The 25576-nt window shown below is 35.3% G+C and overlaps 1 protein-coding gene across 1 annotated transcript in view; it reads left to right on the top strand.

Annotated features, from left to right (window-relative positions):
• The window catches only part of LOC108712806 (mucin-16), a 65085-nt gene extending 40863 nt beyond the window's left edge, over positions 1–24222 (top strand). The window contains exons 24-45 of the mRNA XM_041584363.1: positions 20–3430; positions 4048–4146; positions 4955–8749; positions 9171–9266; positions 10921–11058; positions 11428–11562; positions 11792–11926; positions 12168–12302; positions 12897–13019; positions 13366–13470; positions 14159–14322; positions 14700–14767; positions 15486–15652; positions 16440–16466; positions 17443–17705; positions 17903–17970; positions 18695–18867; positions 19341–19522; positions 20416–20483; positions 20801–20949; positions 21076–21173; positions 22574–24222. Of these exons, the coding sequence (XP_041440297.1) occupies positions 20–3430; positions 4048–4146; positions 4955–8749; positions 9171–9266; positions 10921–11058; positions 11428–11562; positions 11792–11926; positions 12168–12302; positions 12897–13019; positions 13366–13470; positions 14159–14322; positions 14700–14767; positions 15486–15652; positions 16440–16466; positions 17443–17705; positions 17903–17970; positions 18695–18867; positions 19341–19522; positions 20416–20483; positions 20801–20949; positions 21076–21173; positions 22574–22672 (9698 nt within the window). The 3' untranslated portion in view covers positions 22673–24222. The remainder of the gene's footprint in view (positions 1–19; positions 3431–4047; positions 4147–4954; positions 8750–9170; positions 9267–10920; positions 11059–11427; positions 11563–11791; positions 11927–12167; positions 12303–12896; positions 13020–13365; positions 13471–14158; positions 14323–14699; positions 14768–15485; positions 15653–16439; positions 16467–17442; positions 17706–17902; positions 17971–18694; positions 18868–19340; positions 19523–20415; positions 20484–20800; positions 20950–21075; positions 21174–22573) is intronic.
• The last annotated feature ends 1354 nt before the right edge of the window (positions 24223–25576 follow it).

Below are 25576 nucleotides of genomic sequence, written 5' to 3'. Positions count from 1 at the left end.
ACTATTGAAACTACCCCAGCACTGACAACTCTAGAAAGCACAGTTCCCTGGACAACCACACAATCTAAAACTTTAGAAACAACTGTTTCTTTAAGTACAACTTCAGAAACAACAACACCCTTAACACCTGAAACTACCCAGGCATCAACAACTGAGACCACACAGGTCTTATTCAAAGAATCTACAAAAGCAGAAACAACAGTTGCTTCCAGTATAACTTCAGAAACAATATTACCTATAACAACTTCAACTACCCAGACATCAACAATTGAGACCACACAGGTCTTAATCACAGAATCTATAACATCAGAAACAACAATAACTTCCAGTACAATTTCAGATACAACAGTACCCTCATCAACAGAAACTACCCCATCACCAACAACTACATATTTCATATTTCCCTCAACAATCACAGAATTTACAACTTCCAAAACAACAGGTCCTTCTAGTACAACTTCAGAAACAACTGTGCTTTCAATAACTGAAAGTACCCCAGCACAAACCACAGTTCCCTCAACAACCGCAGAATCTACATCAGAAATAACAACAGTTCCTTCTAGAATAACTACAGTACCCAAAACTATGGAAACTATCCCAGCACTAACAACTACAGGGACCACAGTTTCCTCAATAACCACAGAGTCTACAACATCAGAAACAAAAACATTTTCTTACAGTGCAACTCCAGAAACAACAGCATCCCAAACAACTGAAACTTCAGCAACTAAAAAGATCACAGTTCCCTCAACAATTGAGAACAAACAGGTATCAACCACAGAGTCTACAACATCAGTAACAACAATTCCTTTCAGTACACACTCACAAACAACAGTAACCTCAACAACTGAAAGTAACCTAGCACCAACATCTTCCGAAAGCACAGTTTCCTCAACGACCACAGAATCTACACTATCAGAAACAGTTCCCTTTAGTACAACTTCAGAAATAACATTACCCTCAATTACTGAAACTGCCCAAGCACTGGCATCTATAGAGAGCACAGTTCCTTGGACAACCACAGAATCTACAACTTCAGAAACAACTGTTTCTTTAAGTACAACTGAAAGTATCCCTGCACAAACAACTATAGAGACCATAGTTACCTCAACAATCACAGATTATACAACCTCCGAAACAGCAAGAGTTCCTTCCAGTACAACTTCAGAAACAACTGTGCCCTTAACAACTGAAAGAACTCTAGCACCAATAGCTACAGAGAGCACCGTTCCCTCAACAACCATAAAGTCAACAATATCAGAAACAACAATAGTTCCTTCCAATACTACATCAGAAACAACATTACCCTCTTTATCTGAAACTACCCTGGCACAAACAACTGCAGAGACCACAGTTATATTGACAAACACAGACTCAACAACATCTGAAACAACAACAGTTCCTGCAAATATAACTTCAGAAACATTACCCTCAACTTCTAAAACTACCTCAGCACAAACAACTGCAACATCTCAAACAACAACAGTTCTTTTCACTACACCTTCAGAAACAACTGAAACTTCAGCAACTACAGAGCACACAGTTCCATCAACAATTGAGAACACATTGATATCAAGCACAGAGTCTACAACATCAATGACAACAATTCCTTTCAGTACAAACTCAGAAACAACCATTCCCTCAACAACTGAAACTTCCCCAGAACCAACAGCTACAGAGAGCACAGTTCCCTTGACAAACACAGACTCGACAACATCAGAAACAACAACAGTTCCTTATAGTACAACATCAGAAACAACATTACCCTTAACAACCAAAACTACCCAGGCATCAAAAACTGAGACCACTCAAGTCTTAGCCAGAGAATCTATCACATTAGAAGCAACAACAATTGCTTCCAGTATAACTTCAGAAACAACATTGCCCTCAACTACTGAAACTACCCCATCAATTACAACTATAGAGAGTATAGTTCCCTTGACAACCACAGAATCTACAACTTCAGAATTAACTGTTCATTTAAATACAACTTTCAAAACCACAATACCCTTTACAAATGAAACTCCCCAGGTTTCAACAACTGAGATCACACAGGTCTTTACCACAGAATCTACAACATCAGAAACAACAGTTGCTTCCAGTACAACTTCAGAAACAATAGTACTCTCAACAAATGAAAGTACTCCAGTACAAACAACTTTAAAGTCCACAGTTCCCTCAAAAACAACAGATTCAGAAACAATTGTTCCTTCGAGTACAACTTCAGAAAAAATATTACCCTCATCAACTGAAACTACCTCAGCACCAACAACTACAGAGACCATAGGTCCCTCAACAATCCCAGAATCTACAACTTCAGAAATCACAACAGTTCCTTCTAGTACTTTGGAAACTTTGGAAACAACTGTACATTCAACTGTACATTTAACAACTAAAAATACCCCAGTTAAAAAACCTATAGAGACCACAGTTCAATCAACAACCACAGAGTCTACAATATCAGAAACAATAATAGTTCCTTCCAGTACATCAGAAACAACATTGCCCTCTTTAACTGAAACTACCATAGCACCAACAACTACAGATACTACAGTTCCCGCGATGACCACAGAATCTACAACATCAGAAATAGCAATAGTACCTTCCAGTACAACTTCAGAAACAACAGTACCTTCAACAACAGAAACTACCCAGGCATTAAAAAAAGAGACCAAACAAGTCTTAGCTACACAATCTACCACATTAGAAAAATCAGTTGCTTCAGAAACAACATTAGCCTCAACAACTGAAACTACCCCAGCATCAACATCAACAGTTTCTTCCAGTACAACTCTCGAAACCACTGAATCTACCCACGCCTCAACAACCATAGAATCTTCAACATCAGAGACAGCTGTTCCTTCCATTACAACTTCAGAAACTACAGTAGCTTTAACAACTGAAACTATTCAGGCATCAACAATTGTAGAAACTACAGTTCCCTTAATAACTGGTATCACACAGGTCTCAAAAACCACAGAGTCTATAACACCAGAAACAACAACAGTCCCTTCCAGTACAACTTCAGAAACTACAGTAATAACAACAATTGAAACTACCCAGGCATCAACAACTACAGAGATCACTGGTCCCTCAACAACTGAAACTACCCAGGCTTCAACAACCTCAGAATCTGCCACATCAAAAACAACAACTGTTCCTGCTTCTTCAGAAACAACAGTACTAATAACAATTGAAACTACCCAATCATCAACTACAGAGACAACTGTTCTTTCAACAACTGAAACTACCCAGGCCTCAACAACCACAGAATCTACAACATCAAACATAACTGTTCCTGCAACTTCAGAAATTACAGTATCCTCAACTATTGAAACTACCCAGGTATCAAGGTCTACAAAGACCACACAGGACTCAACAGCCACAGAATCACCAGCATCAACATCAGAAACAACAACAGTTCCTTCAAGTAATTTCAGTACTAGTTTTCAACTGATCTTTTTACAGTCAAACTAGAAATGGCACATTTTACAGCATGTGCTAGCCTAAAAATAGTACACTAACTAACACTTGTGTGTTTTGTTTTGTTCATACATAATATTATTATTGCAATTACACAAACATATACAATAGAAAATATGAACATTTTATACATATAAACTACACATTGTATTGATTCTAACTGAAAGAAGGCCCTGCACAAAACAATCTCAAAGGATTAGGGGTATGAATCAGAAGGTGTGTGTGTTTGCTCATCATCTGTCCCTTCCCTAATGTGTAGCCTAAAAATAAACAGCTACAACAAAAATACTTCAATAAGTACTTTCTTCAAACATTCCTTCAAATATAATCTAAATGTAATATCATTTTAAAAGGATTTAGTGTTCATTCTAAAAGTACTGCCTATTCATACTGTACAGAAATGACCTCTAGCTATGTTTCTAAATTCCTTCTCCATAAAAAGTTTTTATCTTTACTTTCAATATAGTTATATGATATGATGTTTTGTTTTAGTAACTCCTAAAGACAAAGCATTCTTTTAGATCATTCACAATGACTTTTCCTTCTTACCTTTGAAACTTACAGTGACTGAAACTACATCTCTTACAAACCCCACAGTAGAAACTCAAACACCTGCTGCATTTTCAACCTCTGCAGGAACTACATCTGGGTTTACAACAGTGGGTAAGTTTTTGTTTCTATGAAATATATTTTACTTATATACCGTAATAAAGAAAGCTACATGCTTCTGAAGTTCACTGATCACTATGTAAACACACATAGAATTAAGCGTTTTAAAATATAAAACATGAACAAATTTTGTCAATGAGTATCACAGTTAGACCTAATTTTCTGCAGTCTTAAAAACAACCATATTTCTTGAAGACTTCATAAATTTAAATAAATATGAGATGGAATTGTTTTGTAAATATAGGGTTGTCCATTAAATGTAATAGGTCCACCACATTCCTGATAATAGCTTTTCAAAAATTATTGTTTGTTTAATAAATATTCCTCTACAGTGGTGTAAGTTAGAAACTGTTAGAAACTAGGAAAGCTTACAAACTTTCCTAGAAGATAAAAATATTGTAAATGTGTATTGAAATTGCAATTTAAAAAACAGCTCATTTGGGTTTCTTATATACCTGGCCCACAAGTAGACTTTTATACCTATTTATATTTTGTACCTCTATAGTGTCTGTAATCCTACATATTAGTTAATATATTTAAAACACCACAAACTGCAGATAAGAGTATGATAAACCAGAAACCATCAGCTTTGCAACTAGGCTAATCAGACAGAAACCAATAATAATATAATATAAATTCAATTCAATTCAATATAATAATAAATTCAATTAAAGGGAAAGGTATATTTTCTGTGATAATCTGTATGGAGTTTAACATAACTGATAATAATATTGGAAGAAAGCGACAAGTAAATAATATACTTTCTTAACTATCGGCCCTGTGTAAAAAAACTACATTTCAGAAACAACAGTTCCTTCCAGTACAACTTCAGAAATGACATTACCATCAACAACTGAAACTACCCATACATCAACAACTACAGAGAGCACAGTTCCCTTAGCAACTGAGACCACACAGGTCTTATCTACAGAATCTACTACATCAGAAACAACAACAATTGCTTCCAGTACAACTTCAGAAATGACAATACCCTCAACAACTGAAACTCCCCCAGCATCAACAACTACAGAGATCACAGTTCCCTCAATAACCACAGCATTTACAACAACAGAATTTTCAATATTAGAAACATCAACAATTCCTTCCAGTACAACTTCAGAAACAACATTACTCTTAACAACTGAAACTACCCAGGCATCAACAACTACAGAGACCTCTGGTTCCTCAACAACTGAGACCACACAGGTGTCAACAAAATCAGAAATAACAGCAGTTCCTTCCAGTACAAAATCTGAAACAACAGTAGCCTCAACCAGTGATACTACCCAGGTATCAAAAACTACACAGATCACTGTTCCTTCAACAACTATGACCACACAGACATCTACAACAACAAAATCGACATCAGAAACAGCTATAGTTCCTTTAAGTACAACTTCAGAAACAACAGTTTCCTCAACAACTGAGACCACACTGGCCTCAAAGTTGAACACACAGGCCTCAACAAATAAAGAATCAACAACATTAGAAACAACAACAGTTACTTCTAGTACAGCTTTAGAAATTAAAGTTCCCTCAACAAATTTTTTAATGACAACACAAGCCATAACAACTATAAAGAATACAACAGTGCTTTCCACAACATCAGAAGCTAACCCTTCAATCACAACTGTAGTAATGACAGCTCCATCAGCAACTGGAACTCCAGTGGCCTTAACCACTACAGAATATCCAACAACAGTTACATCAGACAAAATTACAGTTTCATCAAGCAGAACTGCAGAAACAACAGTTGCATCAACAACTGAGACAACAGAAGGACCAAATGCTAAACAAACAACAGTTATTTCAACATTAGAAACAACAACAGTACCATCAAGCACAGTTACAGAAATAACAGAGGTCTCAGCAACCACAACACCTGCAACAGCCACTTCAATAATATCTGAAACAACCATTTCTACAGTTGAAAAACCAATAATAACTCAATCAAACACAATTGCAGAAACAATAGTTTCATCAACAAATGAGACAACAGATGGAACAACTACAGAACAAAATACAGTGTTGTCAACATTAAAAACAATAACAGTACCATCAAGCGTAGCTACAGAAATAACAACAGAGGCCTCAACACCCACAACACCTACATCAGGCATTTTAATAATATCAGAGTTGACAACAGTTTCTATAGGCACAAATTCAGTGCCCTCAACCACTGAAGCTACTTATGCCTCAACATCCACAGCTGTAACAATTCCATCAACATCAGTGTTATTAACAACTTTGGAACCAGCAACAGTGGTTTCTACAGCGGAAACAACAACAATAATAATTCCACCAAGCACAACTGCAGAAACCACAGTCTCATCAACAATTGAGACAATAGAGGGACCAACTACAGAACAAACTGTGGTTTCAACATTAGAAACAACAACAGTTCTATCAAGCACAGCTGCAGAAATAACAACAGAGGCCTCAACAACCACAGCACCTACAACAACCACTTCAATTATATCGGAAACTACAACAGTTTCTTTAGGCACAACTTCATTACCTGCAACCACCAAAACTTCTTATACCGCAGCATCCACAGCTACAGCAGTTCCATCAACATCAATGAGAATAACAACTTTGGAATCAGGAACAGTGGTTTCTAAAGCTGAAACAACAAGTATTATAATTCCATCAAGCACAGCTACAGAAACCACAGTTTCATCAGCAACTGAGACAACAAAGGGATCAATTACAGAACAAACAACAGTGTTTTCAACATTAGAGACAACAACAGTTCCCTCAAGTACAGCTACAGAAATAACAGCAGAGGCCCCAACAACTACAGCACCTACAACAGCCATTACAATATCAGAAATGACAACAGTTTCTTTAGGCACAACTTCAGTACCCTCAAACACCAAAACTACTTATGCCTCAACATCCACAGCTGTAACAATTCCATCAACACCAGTGACATTAACAACTTTGGAATCAGCAACAGTGGTTTCTAAAGCTGAAACAACTATAATAGGTGCATCAAGCACAACTGCAGAAACCACAGTTTTATCAACAAATAAAATAACAGAGGGTCCAACTTCAGAACAAAAAATAATGGTTTCAACATCAGAAACAACAACAGTTCCCTCAAGCACAGCTACAGAAATAACAACAGAGGCCCCAACAACCACAGCACCTACAACAGCTACTTCAATATCGGAAATGACAACAGTTTCTTTAGGCGCTACTTCATTACTTTCAACCAGCGCAATGGCATTAACCGCTTTGGAATCAGCAACAGTGGTTTCTACAGCTGAAACAGCATTGAGCACAACTGCAGAAACCACAGTTTCACCAACAATTGAGATAATATTGAGACCAACTACAGAACAAACTACAGTGGTTTCAACATTGGAAACAACAACAGTTCCATCAAGCACAGCTACAGAAATAACAACAGAGGCCTCAACAACCACAGCATCTACAACAGCCACTTCAATAATATCTGAAACAACAACAGTTGCTTTGGGCACAACTTTAGTACCATTGACCATTGAAACTACTTATGACTTAACATCCACAGCTACAACAGTTCTATCAACAACAGTGACATTAACAACTTTGGAATTGGCGACAGAAGTTTCAACAGCAACTACAGAAACATCTACCATGTCTTCAACATCAACAATTTCTCCAACTGCTATGGAAACCACAGGCTCAACAGCAACTGAAAAAATGTCAGTGACTTCAGTGACACTAGAGACTTTAACAATCACAGAAAGTAAAACAATGCTATCAACAATAGCAGACACAAGCACATTTCTTAAAACTACACAGGCCTCAACATCTACAGAAAGTACAATGTCAGAAATAATTCCTACAAGTGACACTGCTGAAACCACAAGGTCATCAGCAGGTGCAACTACAGAAGCAACAACAGCAACTAAAGCTGTAATGGTTTCAACAACATCAGAAACCGTAACAGTTCCAACAAGCACAATCACAGTGGTATCATCAACTATAATACCTACAACATCCATTTCAACAACATCTGAAACAACAGCAGTTCCTTCAGGCACAACAGTACCCTCAATCACTGAAACTACACATGTCTCACTATCAACAGTGGGTACAGCAGAAATAACTCCTTCAAGCAGAACTACAGATAGTATGAATGCATTAATAACTGGAACTACAGAGGCCTCAGCAACCACAAAAGCTACAACAGCAGCTTTCACAATATCAGAAACAACAGGTCCTACAACAGTACTTTCCACATCTATTACCGAAACAAATACATTTAGCGAAACTGCACAGACTGTCAGAACAACAGAAACTGCAGTCCCATCAGTTATTGAAACTAGAGAAGCTGTAACAAATATACAGTCAACAGCAATGGTTTCCCGAACATCTGAGGCACCAATAGTCCCTTCAAGAAGTTTAACTACAGAATCATTAGGAACTATAGAAACTGCAACTTTAGAAACTATAATTGCGTCATCAATTCAAACTACTCGAGCTACAACAACTGGAGCAACAATGGTTCTTGCAACAACACTGGAGACTGCAGCTGTGCCTTTGAAAACAACTGTAATCGTAGAATCTTCATTATTTACCACATTAACCCCACCAACGTTAGCAGGTTGGTTTGCATTGTTAAGTAATTAACATAAAATATTAATTAGTGAACTAAATAAATTATACATTTGCACATCCAAGCTTTTGCATGAACAGCTGTGCAACTAATCTTATACCCACTAAATTAGATCAATTAATAAGGCTTGTGCCTATTGTTTTAAATAAAAAATAAAGCCCAGTTACACTTTTTTAGGGCCAATGTCTGCTTCATGATAAATGTTTGTTATTTATTCATTGAATTGAGGTAAGTGAAAATGTTCTATTAAACACACATCAATATTTAGAATCGATTGGCATCTACTTATAGTTATAAACTCAATAAATGAAACTTATAAACTGAATCATACTTTAGCAAATGCTTATGATGCAAGCATTCTTTTGAATCAGTTAATGTGACATTCACACATTTTATCAATTACTAACAGAGGCTGGAACAACACCTGTAACAGCAATAGAAACACAGACATCTGCAGCTGCATCATCTACACCAGCAGGGACTGTATCTGGGGTTACAGCAGTGGGTAAGTTTGTGTTTCTTCTAAATACCAGATTTACTAAAAAAGTTATAAATGTGTATTCTGTTGGAAAAAGGGTAATTCGTTTACAATGAAAAAACAATTGTAAGGTTTTTGGTTTAGAACAGCGAATATAATAAAGTGAGTATGATAAACAGAATACTGTAGCTTTTGGGTATGTTTGTGTGATTTTCCTGACCTGCTACTAGATGCTTTTTATATTTGCGGCTTTCTCAGCTGGTTTAAATCATTCATGTTGCACTGGCAAGTCATTTGTTCAAAAAGGCTTGGCATTTTTTTCTTCTATAATCAATATTGAAAAAAAAATGTAACAGTTCCCGCACATTTACACTAGCTACATGGTCTGCTTCCCCTGTTGCAATATCCTGCCTCTAAAGGTCAAGTGCTGTACAATAAATCACCCTCAAACTACAGTACAATGCTTTTCAAAAACAATACTTGTATCCATAATAGTTGTTTCAACAGCACCTGAAACATACGTTCCTTCAAGTACTACTTCGGCAACCACAGTTCCTTCAAGTCCTGAAACTACACAGGCCTTGTTAACAAAAGAAAGTACAGTTCCATAAAGGAGAGCTGCTTCTATCTCGTCACCAGAATTTTTAACCAGCGTCATCTTAAATTGGAATGTATTACCTACACCTTAAATGGGACACCTATACACCTATATATACACCTATAGCTAAGATATATCTATCCACTACAGGGCTAAAGAATCTGTTTAATTTACAAAGGAAAAAGAAAAGTTACTATTCTTAGTACACCCACAATATAGATGTAGAATTTAGTAGTATTTAACAAACGTTGTAATTTGTTTACAAGGCCAGAAAAAGTCAATTAGCATACACAATGGAAGGTTAAAACCAAATCCAGAAGTAGAGAGGTATACTATAAACACGAAGAAACATAAACAATAACAAATAAAGACCATAAGAACTGAAAATTAGTTTCTGATTGCTTACATCATATTAAAAGTTGTTGAATATATATATATATATATATATATATATATATATATATATATATATATATATATATATATATATATATACAGTATATATATATATATAGATAGATATTCGTTGGAGTGTGGATCTTTGAGGTGTATATATATATACATATATATATATATATAGATATATATATATATATATATATATATATATATATATATATATATATATATATATATATATATATTCACAAAGCTGGAGTACTCATGTATGCATAAGCAGCTGCCTGGGTGCAGTATTCAAAAATTATGTAAACCAATTATTGTACAAAAAACCACACTCACAGGTCTTCTCAAGGGTGTAAAAAAGAAAGAAAGAAAGAAGAAAAGAAATAAATATTTTCTTTTTTTACACCCTTGAGAAGACCTGTGAGTGCGTTTTTTTGTACAATAATTGGTTTATATATATATCTATATATATATATATATCTATATATATATATATATATATATATATATATATATATATATATATATATATATATATATATATATAATACTTAAAAGTGGTTTTGTATCTTCAGTACTCACTCGAGCAAGTTGAAAAACACAATTCTTACCAAACTAATTGTTCCAAAGCCTGCTATTGTTACATTTACCATGTTTTTTTTTCTTAAACACTAACAGAAACAACAACTTTACCCATTACAAATGCAGCAGCAGGATCTCAGGCATCATCAACTCCTTTATCAGCTGGAGTCAATACAACTACCATCCAAACATTATCTACACCTGCACCAACAAAAACAGTAATGAGTACAGCAGGTATGCTAATATTTCTAATATATTTTTGCAACATAAACCAATTGCTAGAGAATTACAAAGGAACAGGAATAAGTGTTCTGGGACCAGAGATACCACTCGGCATGGAATGCAGAAATAAGAATTTGCTATGAATGTCAGACTTGATTGTTAAAATTAATGTTGTGCTTTGAATCCAATTTTTTTTCTTTTCTATTTCATTCAGTATTTAGCTATTAAATTATTTGAATTAGACAAATTGCCAAACGTCATCTCTGGCCACAATATAGCATGCTATTCACTACCTGGAAAGGAATGGCAGCTGATGCAATCACAATTAAATTCTGCCTCTGTAATATTTACATCAACTTTTCTTGTCTTAAACGCTAACAGGAACTACAAATTTACCCACTGTAAGTAAAGCACTAGGAACTCAGACATCATCTACTTCACCAGCTGGAGTTAATATAACTACCACCAAAACATTATCTACACCTGCACCAACAAAAACAGTAATGAGTACAACAGGTATGCTAATATTTGTAATATATTTTTGCAACATAAACCAATTGCTAGAGCATTACAACGGAGCAGAAATATGTGTTCTGGGACCAGAGATACCACTCTGTTTGTTGAATCTCTGGCCAAAATATAGCATGAAATTCACTTCCTGAAAGGGATAACAGCTGATGCAATAACAGTTAAATTCTGCTATTGTAATATTTACAACAACTTTTCTTGTCTTAAATGCTAACAGGAACTACAACTTTACCCACTGTAAGTAAAGCACTGGGAACTCAGACATCAGCTACTTCATCAGCTGGAATTAATGCAACTACCATCAAAACATTATCTACACCTGCACCAACAAAAACAGTAACGAGTACAGCAGGTATGCTAATATTTCTAATATATTTTTGCAACATAAACCAATTGCTAGAGCATTACAAAGAAGCAGAAATATGTGTTCTGGGACCAGAGATACCACTCTGTTGAATTATGATTCATCTCTGGCCAAAATATAGCATTCTATTCACTACCTGGAAAGGGATGGCAGCTGATGCAATAACAGTTAAATTCTGCTATTGTAACATTTACCGTACATCAACTTTTCTTGTCTTAAATGCTAACAGGAACTACAACTTTACCCACTGTAAGTAAAGCACTGGGAACTCAGACATCAGCTACTTCATCAGCTGGAGTTATTACAACTACCATCAAAACATTATCTACACCGGCACCAACAAAAACAGTAACGAGTACAGCAGGTATGCTATCTTTGCACTATATATTTGTAATATAAGCCTATTATTTGAACATTATAAAGGACAGAAATAAGTATTTAGCTATTAAATTAGTTGAAAAAGACATTGTATTTGTCTATAGTATACACAAATCATCTCAGGGCACATTATAGCATGCTATTCACTACCCGTAAAGGGATAGCAGTGTATGCAGTTACACTGAAATCTGAAAAGGAATGGTGTACTGTAGGAAAAACACATGGAGGGTAATTTATAAACACTGTGCAAATTTTCACCTGGGCAGTAACCAATGGCAACTAATCAGATGTTTGCCTTCACTGTATAACCTGTGGCTGGTAGTAAAAAGCTAATCACTGATTGGTTGCTATGGGTACTGCCCACTTCCAAATTTGCCCAGTTTTTATAAATGAGCCCCATGGTTCTTTGTATTTTTTGCACATTGCACCACTTTTTTAATTAAAGCCCTTTTGTGTTATTGTACATGTTTTTAAAGAAAACACAGACATAGAAAAAAAAGATATGTACGATAATATGTGTGTTCCAAACCTGCTATTAAAAAAATTTGCAATGATTTATTTTTATATTAAACGCTAACAGGAACTAGAGCTTTACCCTCTGTTACGGCACTGGGGACATCAGCTACTTCATCTGGAATTAATACAACTACCACCAAAACATTATTTACACCTGCACCAACAAAAACAGTACCAAGTACAGCAAGTAAGCTAAAATATATTTTACATCATTTGAGCATTATAAAGAAACAGAAATAAGTTTTTTCTGGGACAAGTGCTACAGCTTCGTTTTCACAGACTATGTTGAAATATGATCCTATGGAACCCAGAAACCAAAATTACAATGAGACTCTGTGAAAGAATGGGGCAGTGTGGGCAAAACTGTGCACCACTTTTAAAATTAAGTAAGCACTTTAGTTACTGTGTTTTTTCTAAACTTTTTCTAAAGAAAACACAGGCATAGAAATCAAAAAGAAAAATGCCAGATAATATGTGTGTGTCCCAAACCTGCTTTTGTAATATTTACATATTTTTCTTGTGTTTAACACTAACAGGAACTACAGCTTTACCCATTGTAAGTACAGCACTGCGAACTCAGACATCAGCTACTTCATCAACTACCATCAAAACATTAACTACACCTGCACCAACAGCAGGTATGCTAGCCTTTCTACAACTTATTTGCATCATATATAGTGATGAGAAAACATTTTAGTCAGGCATATTTTTGCAGCAAAATATGCGTTTTGCCATCTGTAATCTTTTTCATGCCATTTTTTGATGCAAAAAACGCAGAAGAAAAAGCACCCATTGACTCCAGATCTTTGTGTGAAAAAGACTGCTAAAATATACCAATTGACTCCAGTGTGTTTTGCGTAAAAATAATGCAGTGGAAAACACCTAGTGACTTCAGTGCATTTTACAAATGTTTCATCCATCACTAGTCATAAACCGGTTATATGAGCATTAAAAAGGACAAGAGGTACTCTTTAGTTTTCACTTGAGCCAATCCATGATCCAATGAAACCCAGAAACCAGAATTTGCTCTGAATGCTGCATGTTTACCATTTGTCTCAGTATTTTAACTTAAAACCAGTATTGTGGTGTTAAATTAACCACATTTAAGGCCACTAAAAGAAAGTCAAATTATTATTTAATTTTAGTACCCCCTTTAGTCTTTGATTTGATTGTCAGCTGGATACTTTTCCAGTAATAGGGTTGCAGAGATTCCCCAGCATATTTGACACATTTATGGTGAAGCTTGAGTTGTACATTTGTTATTTATACTTGCTTTTAACAGAAACATTGTCACTGCACTTATATCTAAAAAAATCATTTTAACAGTGGTTGAGCCTCCTGTGAATGCGATCACCCAATCTCCAGTGCAAGGAGTCCAAACAGAAGACATAACTATTAATTGCACCTTCACTAGCTTGATATATTCTAATGATTTCGGTACACGAAATTCTACAGCATTCAACTCTACTGCTACTTATATAATTTCCTTGGTATGTATCTTGCATATTCTTTTTTATGTCAGGTAGCAACTGCATGATTTTTTGCCCTGATGTTTGATAGCTACATCTTGCAGTATTTATTGGCAAACATCTATTGCTTCTTAGTGGCAAGGGTTTCTTTCCCTAACTGTTACATTTAGCAATTTATTTTTGTAGTATGTTAGACCAAATGCACAACACATACATCAATATTCAATATTTATACATCTTCCACGATGAAGTAAGACTTCATATAAGGGCTAAGCCACTTTTCATTCCTACACACAGTGACACAGTTCCCCTGCTGAAATTGTGTAGGATATGTGCATGTCCAAACATTTTATTATAACTATATTCTAACTATTCATATGTCTCTTCTTGTTAAATAGCTGGATGACGCCTTCAAGAAAAGCACAATCAGCAGCAAATATAGGAATTGTAAAATTGATAACTTTATGTGAGTATTACAATATATCCCAGCCTTTTTGAAGGGTATTTCCAGGCACATAACATAAAGCATATACTGTATGCATATATTTCTATTTTCCTTGTGAATTTCTTTCCTAATTCCCAAACCTATGTTATTTTGACTCTATCAAAACAAAGATTGATGGAACATTGGGGAACCAGTCTTTTTTCTATGTATTAGGTTTGAAACATTTGGCAGTGACAAGGTACAGTAGCAGCATCTGATCTTATATTTCTGGGGTAAAATTTCTGCGACTCATTTGTTCTTCAAGTTGTGGATCAGTTCCTGACACTTCTCCCTCTCAGTCAACTAGAGGTGGGACAAATATACACACAATGCGGAGATGAACAACAGACAGGGACACTGAAAAGAATAATACTTTGATGAAAGCTAGCAGCAGAGCTGAGTCAGTATAGCTATCAGCTGCCTAGACAGAAATAAAGAGCAACATCATTGTGAAAAGTAACAGATTTATTTTTTATCCACATGAACATTTCTCTCTAAAGGAAAATTGTCTGTAGCCTTTAAATCAAAAAAATTCACCTTCACTGAACCAGAGTTTTTTTTTTTTCGTTTGTGATAATTGAGAAACTATCTGTACTTTTTTTTAATTTTTTTAAACTAGGGACACAAACATACTAAATAATTTGAAATGTTCTGTTTTACTCAATATATCGAACATTAATTGCAGAAATATTTTCTTCAGGCTTGCTCCACTGGGCACCAAAGTAAATTCTGTCTGCAGCATCAACAAAGAAACAACTGGACACCAGTTTGACAAAGTGGTCTTCTATGGAGAGCTTGAAGATGTAACAAACAATGTGACAATTTGGGGAAAATACACACTTGACAAGAATAGTCTTTTTGTTAATGGTAAATTCAAAACACTCTATTGTTATGGGCATATATGTAACCTATTATGGAACTCTCCTAGTTGGTCTATGGCTTAAAAGAGTAAATTTAAAATGAATGTGTTTTAGCTATGAAGGATGGAATATCCACTTAAGAATTTACACTAAAGGAAAAATGCAAATATTTTGCATGTTTCAGGAATGCACAATGGTTAGCAACTTGATGTAATTCTTTAGCTGAAGAATGGTGCAGACTAGGAACATGGGCGCGCAGATGATATTTTCACTAGCTCCATGTGTTGCTTTATTTTACATCTGTGCCAGAGGCTTCAGTAACTGCTCCTTATGTGCCATTGTACACCTTAATACTACTCTTGGTCACGGTGAGCCGACTAGAATCTCTCGGAGCACTTGTTTTCCAAATTCGTCTAAAGTCGCCTCACGAGGAAACTTCGGGCAACTTCGGAAAACAAAGCACTCCGAGTGCCATCCTGCCGGCGATTTAGATTCTAGCCAGCGGGAAGGCAGTTCGGGGAGAATAGTCGCCCCAAGAAGAGGTGATTTGTCGTCTGGCAACTAAATCTCACTGAATCTCCTAGTGTGTCTCTGCCCTTAATGCATGAGTGCAACACTTATTAAATTTGCTCAGTTGGATTTAGATAACATTCCTTATGAAAAGATTACAAACTTCAGTGAAACATGTAGGTTTTTTTTAATGACATAAGCCATATTTAACAGATATATCAATCATATGTCAAATGAACTAATCATAAATGTCTATGGCTTATTTCTTTTTGTTTTTCTTTTAGGCTACCAGAAACCTATTATAATAACAAGTAAGTGTTTTTCACATACCCATTGTTGTCTACACAGAGTCCCTGTGCTCAGTTACAAACATGTTATCAAAAATAAGATATGTATCCAATATGGAGTTGTATAAAAGAATATATATTGAAATATCAGAAGGTGCTTGCATTAATAAATCAATATAGTACATGGTTTTAATCCAACAGTGCAGGTCCTCGAAACATAAATTAATTAGTGACTTGATCCCTGTATTCATACAGGCATCGATTGTAAAGAATGCTTGGTAGTGGAAAAAGTTTTTCTATAGCAAATTATGGATCACTATAATACTAAAAATATTTAGACATTAAGGGGCAGATTTATCAAGGGTCAAATTGAAAATTCGAATTCGAATTTTCAAGTTTTTTTATGGTCAAAACTGTCAAATTTGACTTGGGAGTTATTGATTAGTTTTTTTCTAAAAATTCTTATTCGATTTTCAAAATTTATCAAACTCTGGCCCTTTAAGAACTCAAATTCGACTATTCACCACCTAAAACCTGCCGAGTTGCTGTTTAAGTCAATGGGAGACATCCAGGGATAAATTTTAGTTGTTTGCAGCCTTCCTGACATTCAAGTTTTTTTCTCCGGAAAAAACTCGAATCAAGTTTTTAAAATTTTCCGATTAAATTCAATCCAGTTGAATTACATTTTGATCAGTCCAAATTTAAACTTATGGGAGTTTATAGGAGTGAATTCGAAAATTCGACCCTTGATAAATGTGCCTCTAAGAAACCCAATGGCATTGTTTAGCCACCAAAATGGATTTATGCAGCTTAGTTAGCATTAAGTACAAAGTACTTTTATTACTACAGAGAAAAGAAGGAAAATTATTCACGTGGCTATAGGAGGTGGCCTGTCTGCAATTCAGTGCTTTCTGTATATTGGTTTTCCTGATAAGAGATTCCATTTCCTGTTGTTCAGTAACATTTTACTTTATAATTAAACTATGTGTTTATTTTTCAGCTTTAATGCCGACTACAACAGCCAAGCCAACTACAACAACAACCACACCAACTACAACAACAACCACACCAACTACAACAAAGACAACCACACCAACTACAACCACTAAAACAACTGTAACAACATCCAAAACTCCTGTGCTGATATTTGGGCCAAAGCAATTCTTCTTGAATTTTACCATCACCAACCTCTTCCACACCACCACCCTAGATAACAAGGATTCGGACAATTACAGCCTTAACAAAAACAATATTGACAAACTGGTTAGTGCAGCTTCCACTAAATAGAAATATTCATAAGAAAGTGTCATATATAACCTATAATAGGCATATCCTTCCACGCATATTGTGTGTGTGCATGTTTGTTTAGCACTGCAAGTTTCTTTTGCAGCTGGATGACGAAAGTAATTAAAAATAAACAGGACAAGCTATTTAAAATAACATTTTCTTCTTTTTTTCAGTTGAATCTAGTCTTTAATAACAGCATTCTAAAGGACCGCTTTAAAAACTGCACTGTTACTGCATTCAGGTAGGTAAAGGCCTATTACTCCATTATCAGTATAATAATAATATATATGCATAAATAAGAAAGTTTATTTTAGACAAAGTAGCACCTAGGCTACCAGGCTCAAAATGACTCTACCCACAATGTTCAAGGCTGATACTCCCAAAGCCTGAACTTTCCCAGACTACATTTAAAACTTGGCCTCAGGTTTAAGAAGGTCCTTTGGTACAAATATTGGCTTTTAACGTCACCTTTATCATCCCATTATTAATCCAGACCTGATGATCATTTATATAAGAACAAAAATTCCACAAAAACTGCCTCTCTCTCATGTTATGATGTAGGGATGCACCGAATCCACTATTTTGGATTTGGCCAAACCCCCAAATCCTTTGTGAAAGATTCAGTCAAATACCGAACCGAATCCGAACCCTAATTAGCATATGTAAATTAGGAGTGGGAAGGGGAAAACATTTTTACTTCTTTGTTTTGTGACAAAAACTCACGCAATTTCCCTCCCCATCTCCCTCCCCATCCCTAATTTGCATATGCAAATTAGGATCCAGATTCGGTCGGCCGGGCAGAAGGATTCGGCCGAATCCGAATCCTTCTGAAAAAGGCAGAATCCTGGCCAAATCCCGAACCGAATCCTAGACTCGGTGCATCCCTATTATGATGTCATTAGAGGCTCAGGTAGATGTGAGACTAGAATAGTAATGTGTTAAACACATTTGTTTTCTTCTTTTAGGCCAACTCCAAAATCACTTTACACCACTACTGAAGCAATGTGCACCTTCGATGTTGATCTTTTGGCCAAGGTCATTGATGATCAATTCATTAAAGATGTTTTCTTTAATGGAACAAAAGATGGAATCACCCTGGGCAATTATACTTTGGACAAAACAAGCATAAATGTTGCCGGTATGTGTGTTAAGTATATTTTTTGAGAAATGGTTTGACCTTAAATGGAGGTTCTTGTAGAACACTAGAAAATATAATGGATAGCAAGAAGAATTACACCATAAGGTTCTTCATATAGTTTTTCTGCAAAATACTGATTGTCCATTTTATAAAAACTTCATTGCACTCATTTTCAAAGAAAGAAGCAACTGTGTATTGTTATTATTAACGAGTATTTATAAAGTGCCTATGTATTCCATAACTTTATACCTTAATCTTCTATGCCATTTTAATATCTAACAACTTAATTGTAAACCTTTAAAAATTACTTCACCACTGTTTCTAGTCTGTCGTTATAATTAAACAAACAAAAATGATTGGCCGAAATCACTTAATGGTCTCCTGTTTGAAGCAAACATTGTATTGGTTGCCATGGGCTACTGCACCTAGGCAAATGTTTTACAATAATATTGATGTATTTTATCTCTACATAGGTTACACTCCAGAACAACCAACCACTCAAGCCCCTACCACCATCATGACTATAACAACTACCACAGTTCAATCAATTGCTCCAGGAGATAAACGCTATGACATCAGTTTTACCATTTATAATGATTATGTGCCCAGTGATCCTGTAGAGTTTGAAAAGAAGAAATTGAGCATAGAAGAAGAGGTAGGCGGGCACTTTTTACTTTGTAATTGGTATAATGTCCTATTCTTAGCAACCTTTCATTTGGTCTTCATTTCATATAATTTATGGGTTATTTTGAGTTATTTACCTTCTACCTCTATCCAACCTGTCAATAGGGGTCAGTGATTCTGGCAGCCAAAAAACTATTTTCTCTATCTTTCTATTTAGACCCTCCCCTATTCATCGTCATTAATTTTGTCATTCAAAACACTGCCTGGCAAGTAAATTAGACTACAGTAAATTAGACTATAACAACCAGCAGTTTGCTGAATTACCTAACAAAAAGCAAAATACATTTTTTAAAAGACCAGATGCAAATTATTGCATAATATTAAATTGGTCTTTGTAAACACTCTTTTTTAGTGATGGGCAAATTTATTCGCCAGGCGCGAAATCGCGGAGAATTTGCGCGATTCGCCGCCACTGAATAAATTCGCGAAACGGCAGCAAAAACGAGACGCCGGCGCGACACCGGCGCGATTTTGCTAATTTTTCGCAGTTTCACGAATTTCATGCGAAATTCGCTAATTTTTCGGCGAAACGGCGCAAATTCGCCCATCACTACTCTTTTTATCTTCATGTATATGATCTGTAACTTCAGATCCTTTGGGGTTTCCAAAATATGAGACTTTTCCATAATTTGGAGTGCAGTAGCTAAAATGCCGTAAAATGCATTTCATTGTTAAAAGAGAGGGCTGCAGTCGTTTTAAAGTTTTTTGTTTTTTTTTACACTATTCATTCTTTATTCGGTTATTTACAAAACTTTGTCTTTGTATTTAATTATGCAATTATGTAGACATGTCAAATCACCTGTAGTTCCAGGTACTTTATTCACCATCTGACTAAAAAAATTCTTCATCTTCTCTTGTTTCCAGATGAATAAGCTTTACCGGAATAGTCCCCTCGGCAAAAAATTTAAATTCTGCAAAGTTTCAGCAATGAGGTATGAATCCTATTAGAAGGCAAAACGCTAAAAATGTGCTAGAATTGTTGTAAAAACAGTGCATGTGTAAACAAACAAAATCTAAATAGATTTAAATGAAGAAAAATTAGGCAACTTAATCTATGAGCAAACTATTTTTCTTTTGGTGCAGGAAAATATAAGTTTATCAAACACTGACTGCCAAGTGAGACTCTGTGGTTTAATCTACACATAAAGTAACTGGATAATAATGGGAAGGGTTGATGGTGTGTGCAAAGTGTGGAGATATGAGTGTATTATATATTTTTTAACATGGTACCTAATGTCTCTTTCTTTAGAAATGGATCCATTATTCCTTTATGTGGGTGTTACTTTGAAGATGACCCAACAGTAACATTAGACAGTGTGAGGAAAGAGTTTTACGATGGGATCATAAATGGAACTCTCCTGGGACCATTCTTTAAGATTAAGGACATTTCCATTCAGGGTAAAGATTATTTTATGATGAGTCAATCTGATACAGAGAGATCTCTTAAATTTACAATTTCTCTTTATATTTTACTTTCCATCTGTTTCGAAAAATTGATCATATTCTTTATTTGCCTTACTACAGAAATTTCCTCAACAAATGAATTACCGTTTTGGGCCATTATCCTTATATGCCTGGCAGTTCTTTTAGGCCTCATATTGCTTTTCCTTGTTATCTTCCTGGTAAGTCTGATGGGTTGGGAGTTTAGGGTATTGATCAGTTAAGAGTATCAAATACAGTCATATAGTTATAGATATATAGATAGTATATCCAGCATTTGCTTTGCCATGGTTCCAAATTCCAAGTTAAAAAAAGACACCAAGTTCAACTATTTTTATAACATTCTAAACCCATAGTTTTAGGGGCAGATTTATCAAGGGTCAAATTTCGAGTTCATGAGAGTTATTTTAAACTCCCATGAACTCCAAATTCGTCCAACTGCAATTCATTTAAAAAAAATTACATTTTTTGTGCTCGGGTGAATAGGATCGACCCGCAAACTCAAATCGAATTTGAAGCTAATTTGATTCCAGTTTTTTCTCGGAAAAAAACCTGGATTTTCAGGAAGGCAGCAAACAACTCCAAATTGATCCCAGGACATCCCACATAGGCTAAAACAGCAATTCGGCAGGTTTAAGGTGGCGAATAGTCGAATTTGAGTTCTTAAAGGGCCAAGTGTATGATAAATTTTGAAAATCTAATTAGTTTTTTTTAAAAAACTCGAATACAATTTTAACAATTCCCTAGTCGAATTTGACAGTTTTAGAAAATTCTAAATTTCACTTCGACTCTTGATAAATCTGCCCCTTAATGTGGTGATATATGAAAATATTTGATATTAATGCAGCAATGTATTGCTGGACGTACAGTAGTGGTGGTTACTGTGCATCATTGATTGCTCTTTAAAAGCATGCGGATACATATCAGGTTTTGGGAAGGGAATCATTTGAGAAGCATTCTATTAAATCCGAACATGAGGCATTTTATAATAATTTGTAGCAACTTGTAAAATAAAAATCTTCAATTGTGGTCTACATTTTATTGATTTCTTTAACACAGAAACCATACATAAAATACATTGTGGTTCATAGTTTAGAGAGTCCCTAAGTACATATGAATGCCATCCTCCCACGTTTGGCCTATGTAGCTACACTAATGTAAATACTATCTTAACTTCTTTTGTGTGACATTTGAGAACCCCATCCTGTGACCGAAATGCTGTTCTGTTGGAAAAAAAAACAGACTGTTAATGCTGCACCTCTTTGTCAGAAGCTAATTCACTAGCTGATCTCCACCCATTGATTGACAGTAAATTGTACCTTCATTGTTCAGTGACCTTCAGTACCTAGTACTGTAACATTCCGTAAGCCTATTTCTCAGAACTACACCCAAAATGCCCAAATCCAGAATCATATTAATTGTCAGCTTCATTTAATACTATTAATACCACATAATGATTTATGACTTGCCAACTTTTAAAGCCCTTGGACAAAGTATTTTTACATGGACAAACATTTTATTTTAGTTTCCTTTTTTTTTAGTTCCTCACAATAAACTTTTTCCATTTCTCTTTCCCCAACAGCTGGTATTTTGCCTACGGAAACGAAAAGGCTCTTTTGATGTAACAGATAGTATTTATGGAACCTATTTCCCTCACCTGGACATGCGAAGGTTATACTGATGGATTTTCAGACTACACCTAGTATTTATAAAACCTAGCAACATGTGTTTTATCCCCTGAAGGACTGAAATCAACAATTATAGATGACAAAACTGAATTGTTATATATACTACATTGTTAATCGCTAACCCTTGAAACAACAGCAGCCCTCTCTTTAAATTCTACCTCTGCAACTTTAAAATTCCAAGTGAATAATGCTTGAAAGACAGGGGCTTATAGAGAAGGTTAACTGTGCCATACTCAGGAACCACTCAGGAAATGCTGCTTTTACAGACATCAAGCTGGTTCGCTGGCGGTCTGGCTTAGATGATTGTGCGTTGGCACTTATAGAATAATTGCACTATTTAACCAAGTCCCACTGAGGTCCATACAAATGTATTTATTTATAGATGGATAATTGTATTTTCTAGACTTTATTAATATATTGTGAGATTTTGCCAACTTAGGGAGTGTCTGAGGTTTGTGGGATGAATACTTCATATATTCATACCTCTCAACTTCATTTTAGTCATTCACTTTGACACATATTCAGTACAGTAAAGCACATTTCATATAATCAGTTGAATGCATGTACAGCCAGCACGAAGAAATGCAAGGGAAATTATAACCCTAGCTTTATGATTTCTCCATCGTTTAATGTTAAATCACACATTACTTCTTCATTCATCAAGAATATACCCACTGTTTAAGCATACGTTATACATGTAAGAATAAGCTGTAGGAGGACATTACTACATACTGTGGAATATGGTGTTCAGGTGGATCATCTGATTTATCTTATTTCCAGTTCCATTCTACATTCGCCTATTCTTCTTTTAGTGAAATATTTCAAGGAAAAGGGTGTCAAAAGAGAACACCCAGCCCTATAATCAAGTTATTTCACAACTGTGTGCATGCAGCTGTTTAACACTTGTGGATGTGCTTCCTATTTCTTTTAAGTAATCATATTATTATATACAGTAGATCAAATGTTTATGGGAAAGTTAGTTTTAATACCTGCTCATCTGCAGGTTGAGAGTTATGTTTAGGCTTGTTCAGGGCCGTCATCAGAAATCTTGGAGGGGCCAATACAACAACATGCCCCCCCTCCCCCTTTTTAAGCACAAATGGGACCCTGATATTCTACTGCTTGCACCACTGCTGGGGGCCAGAGCCAAGATTTTACTGCATAATAAAAAAAGACAAATGAAAGTATTGCTGCCAATGGCCTTAAAAGTTGCTGCTTTCTCTACAGCAGTCCCGGCTGCCCCCACTGATGGCGGCCATGGACATTATGAAATGTAGCATTCAGAGGCTCCACTGCCAGAAAATGGGCCTATTTTAACATCCTATAACCGGCCTCTCTATACATTTGGCTCTTTACATGCTTTGCTTATATTTATTAAACTTGTATTTATGGTGTCAGTGTTATATAAATATAGTACTCTCTCAAAAAAAATATTTGATCATTCAAAATATTTATATTTAAAACTGTAATTTTTAACAAATATCATTGTATTTTCAACACTTTTGATTAAAATGTGGTAATAAATTTATTTTTGAAATCATTACTATGCTTAGTGTGGTGATATGGGTAAAGGGTATATATTTTTGCTCAGGGTATGAAACTAGGCTTTTTGATTGCATGGAGGTATCTCATTTCAATGGTCATTTCCGAATGCTAATTAAGTTTCTGTTTGGTGTTTTTAATCACCAGTTTCAATGTCCAGACTTATATCCAGAGAATGAAATTTAAGAAAAGGTTGGAAACTGTTCCAACAAATGTTGGTTCCTTCAAATGTAAAAAAAGGGATCATAAGCATAATCATGAAACATACTAAATATTAATTTAGCATGCTTATTGTAGTATAGTAGGGGCAGCATTAAATATATATATATAACATTGACAGAACCTCCAGATAGGCCTTAATACTAAATGGAAAACAATGTTGTATTGTAATGTAAACCTTAGTATACATGTAAAGATCTACTCATTTAAAAAAAGCCGTCTCCAGTCCAAGGATCAGATAACAATAGTGGCTTATCACCAGAAGAGCACCTGGTGAAGGTGTTCCTTGCCTATTAAGCATTTTTAAACTATGCAACTTTTGGTGATATATTGGCCCTATAGACCAGCCAATAAGCTACTGACTCTGAATATTACCATGTATGGTTAGTCTGGAGCAATCATTAAAGAGATCCTGTCATCGGAAAACATGTTTTTTTCAAAACGCATCAGTTAATAGTGACATGACTTGGGGCAGCTGGGAAATTGACAATATGTCCAGCCCCATGTCAGATTTCAAAATTGTATATAAAAAAATCTGTTTGCTCTTTTGAGAAATGGATTTCAGTGCAGAATTCTGCTGGAGCAGCACTATTAACTGATTCATTTTGAATTTTTTTTCCCCATGACAGTATCCCTTTAAGGATTATTTCTTACTGGAAGCAAAATATATGAAAATAGGTATAATGTAATCAGGGTACAATGAGAACTGGACTCTAACAATATATTGGATAATTAACTGAAATAAGCACTCCGCCTGTGTAAATCAATGTCACCAGTCGCCTTACTCACAGAAAAGGTTCATATTATGCAAATAAAATGACAAGTGAGCTGCAAAGGACGTAATAGAGAAACACAGAATCACACAGTTCCTTTACACAAATTCATCATACTAATCATATGGTTTATACATGCTGGAAATTACTTCCTGACCCATGACTTTACCCCGCACTTTTATCCTCCTTCTTGGTGTTCCTAGTATTCCAATCATATTTCCCACCTTTATAAAATAAAAATAAATCAATTAATGGGTTCAACAGGATTTGCTTAACATCACATACCTGTAGAAACTTGGTCTGACAAATTCAAGCCTAAAACCAAGAGTAAAAGTATTAAATAAATACAAAATGAAATGAAAA

Source organism: Xenopus laevis, chromosome 1L (assembly GCF_017654675.1).
Source record: "Xenopus laevis strain J_2021 chromosome 1L, Xenopus_laevis_v10.1, whole genome shotgun sequence".
Classification (NCBI taxonomy): Eukaryota; Metazoa; Chordata; class Amphibia; order Anura; family Pipidae; genus Xenopus; species Xenopus laevis.
The sequence above is the reverse complement of the archived record's forward strand: the minus strand, read 5'-3'. Positions and strand labels throughout refer to the sequence as shown.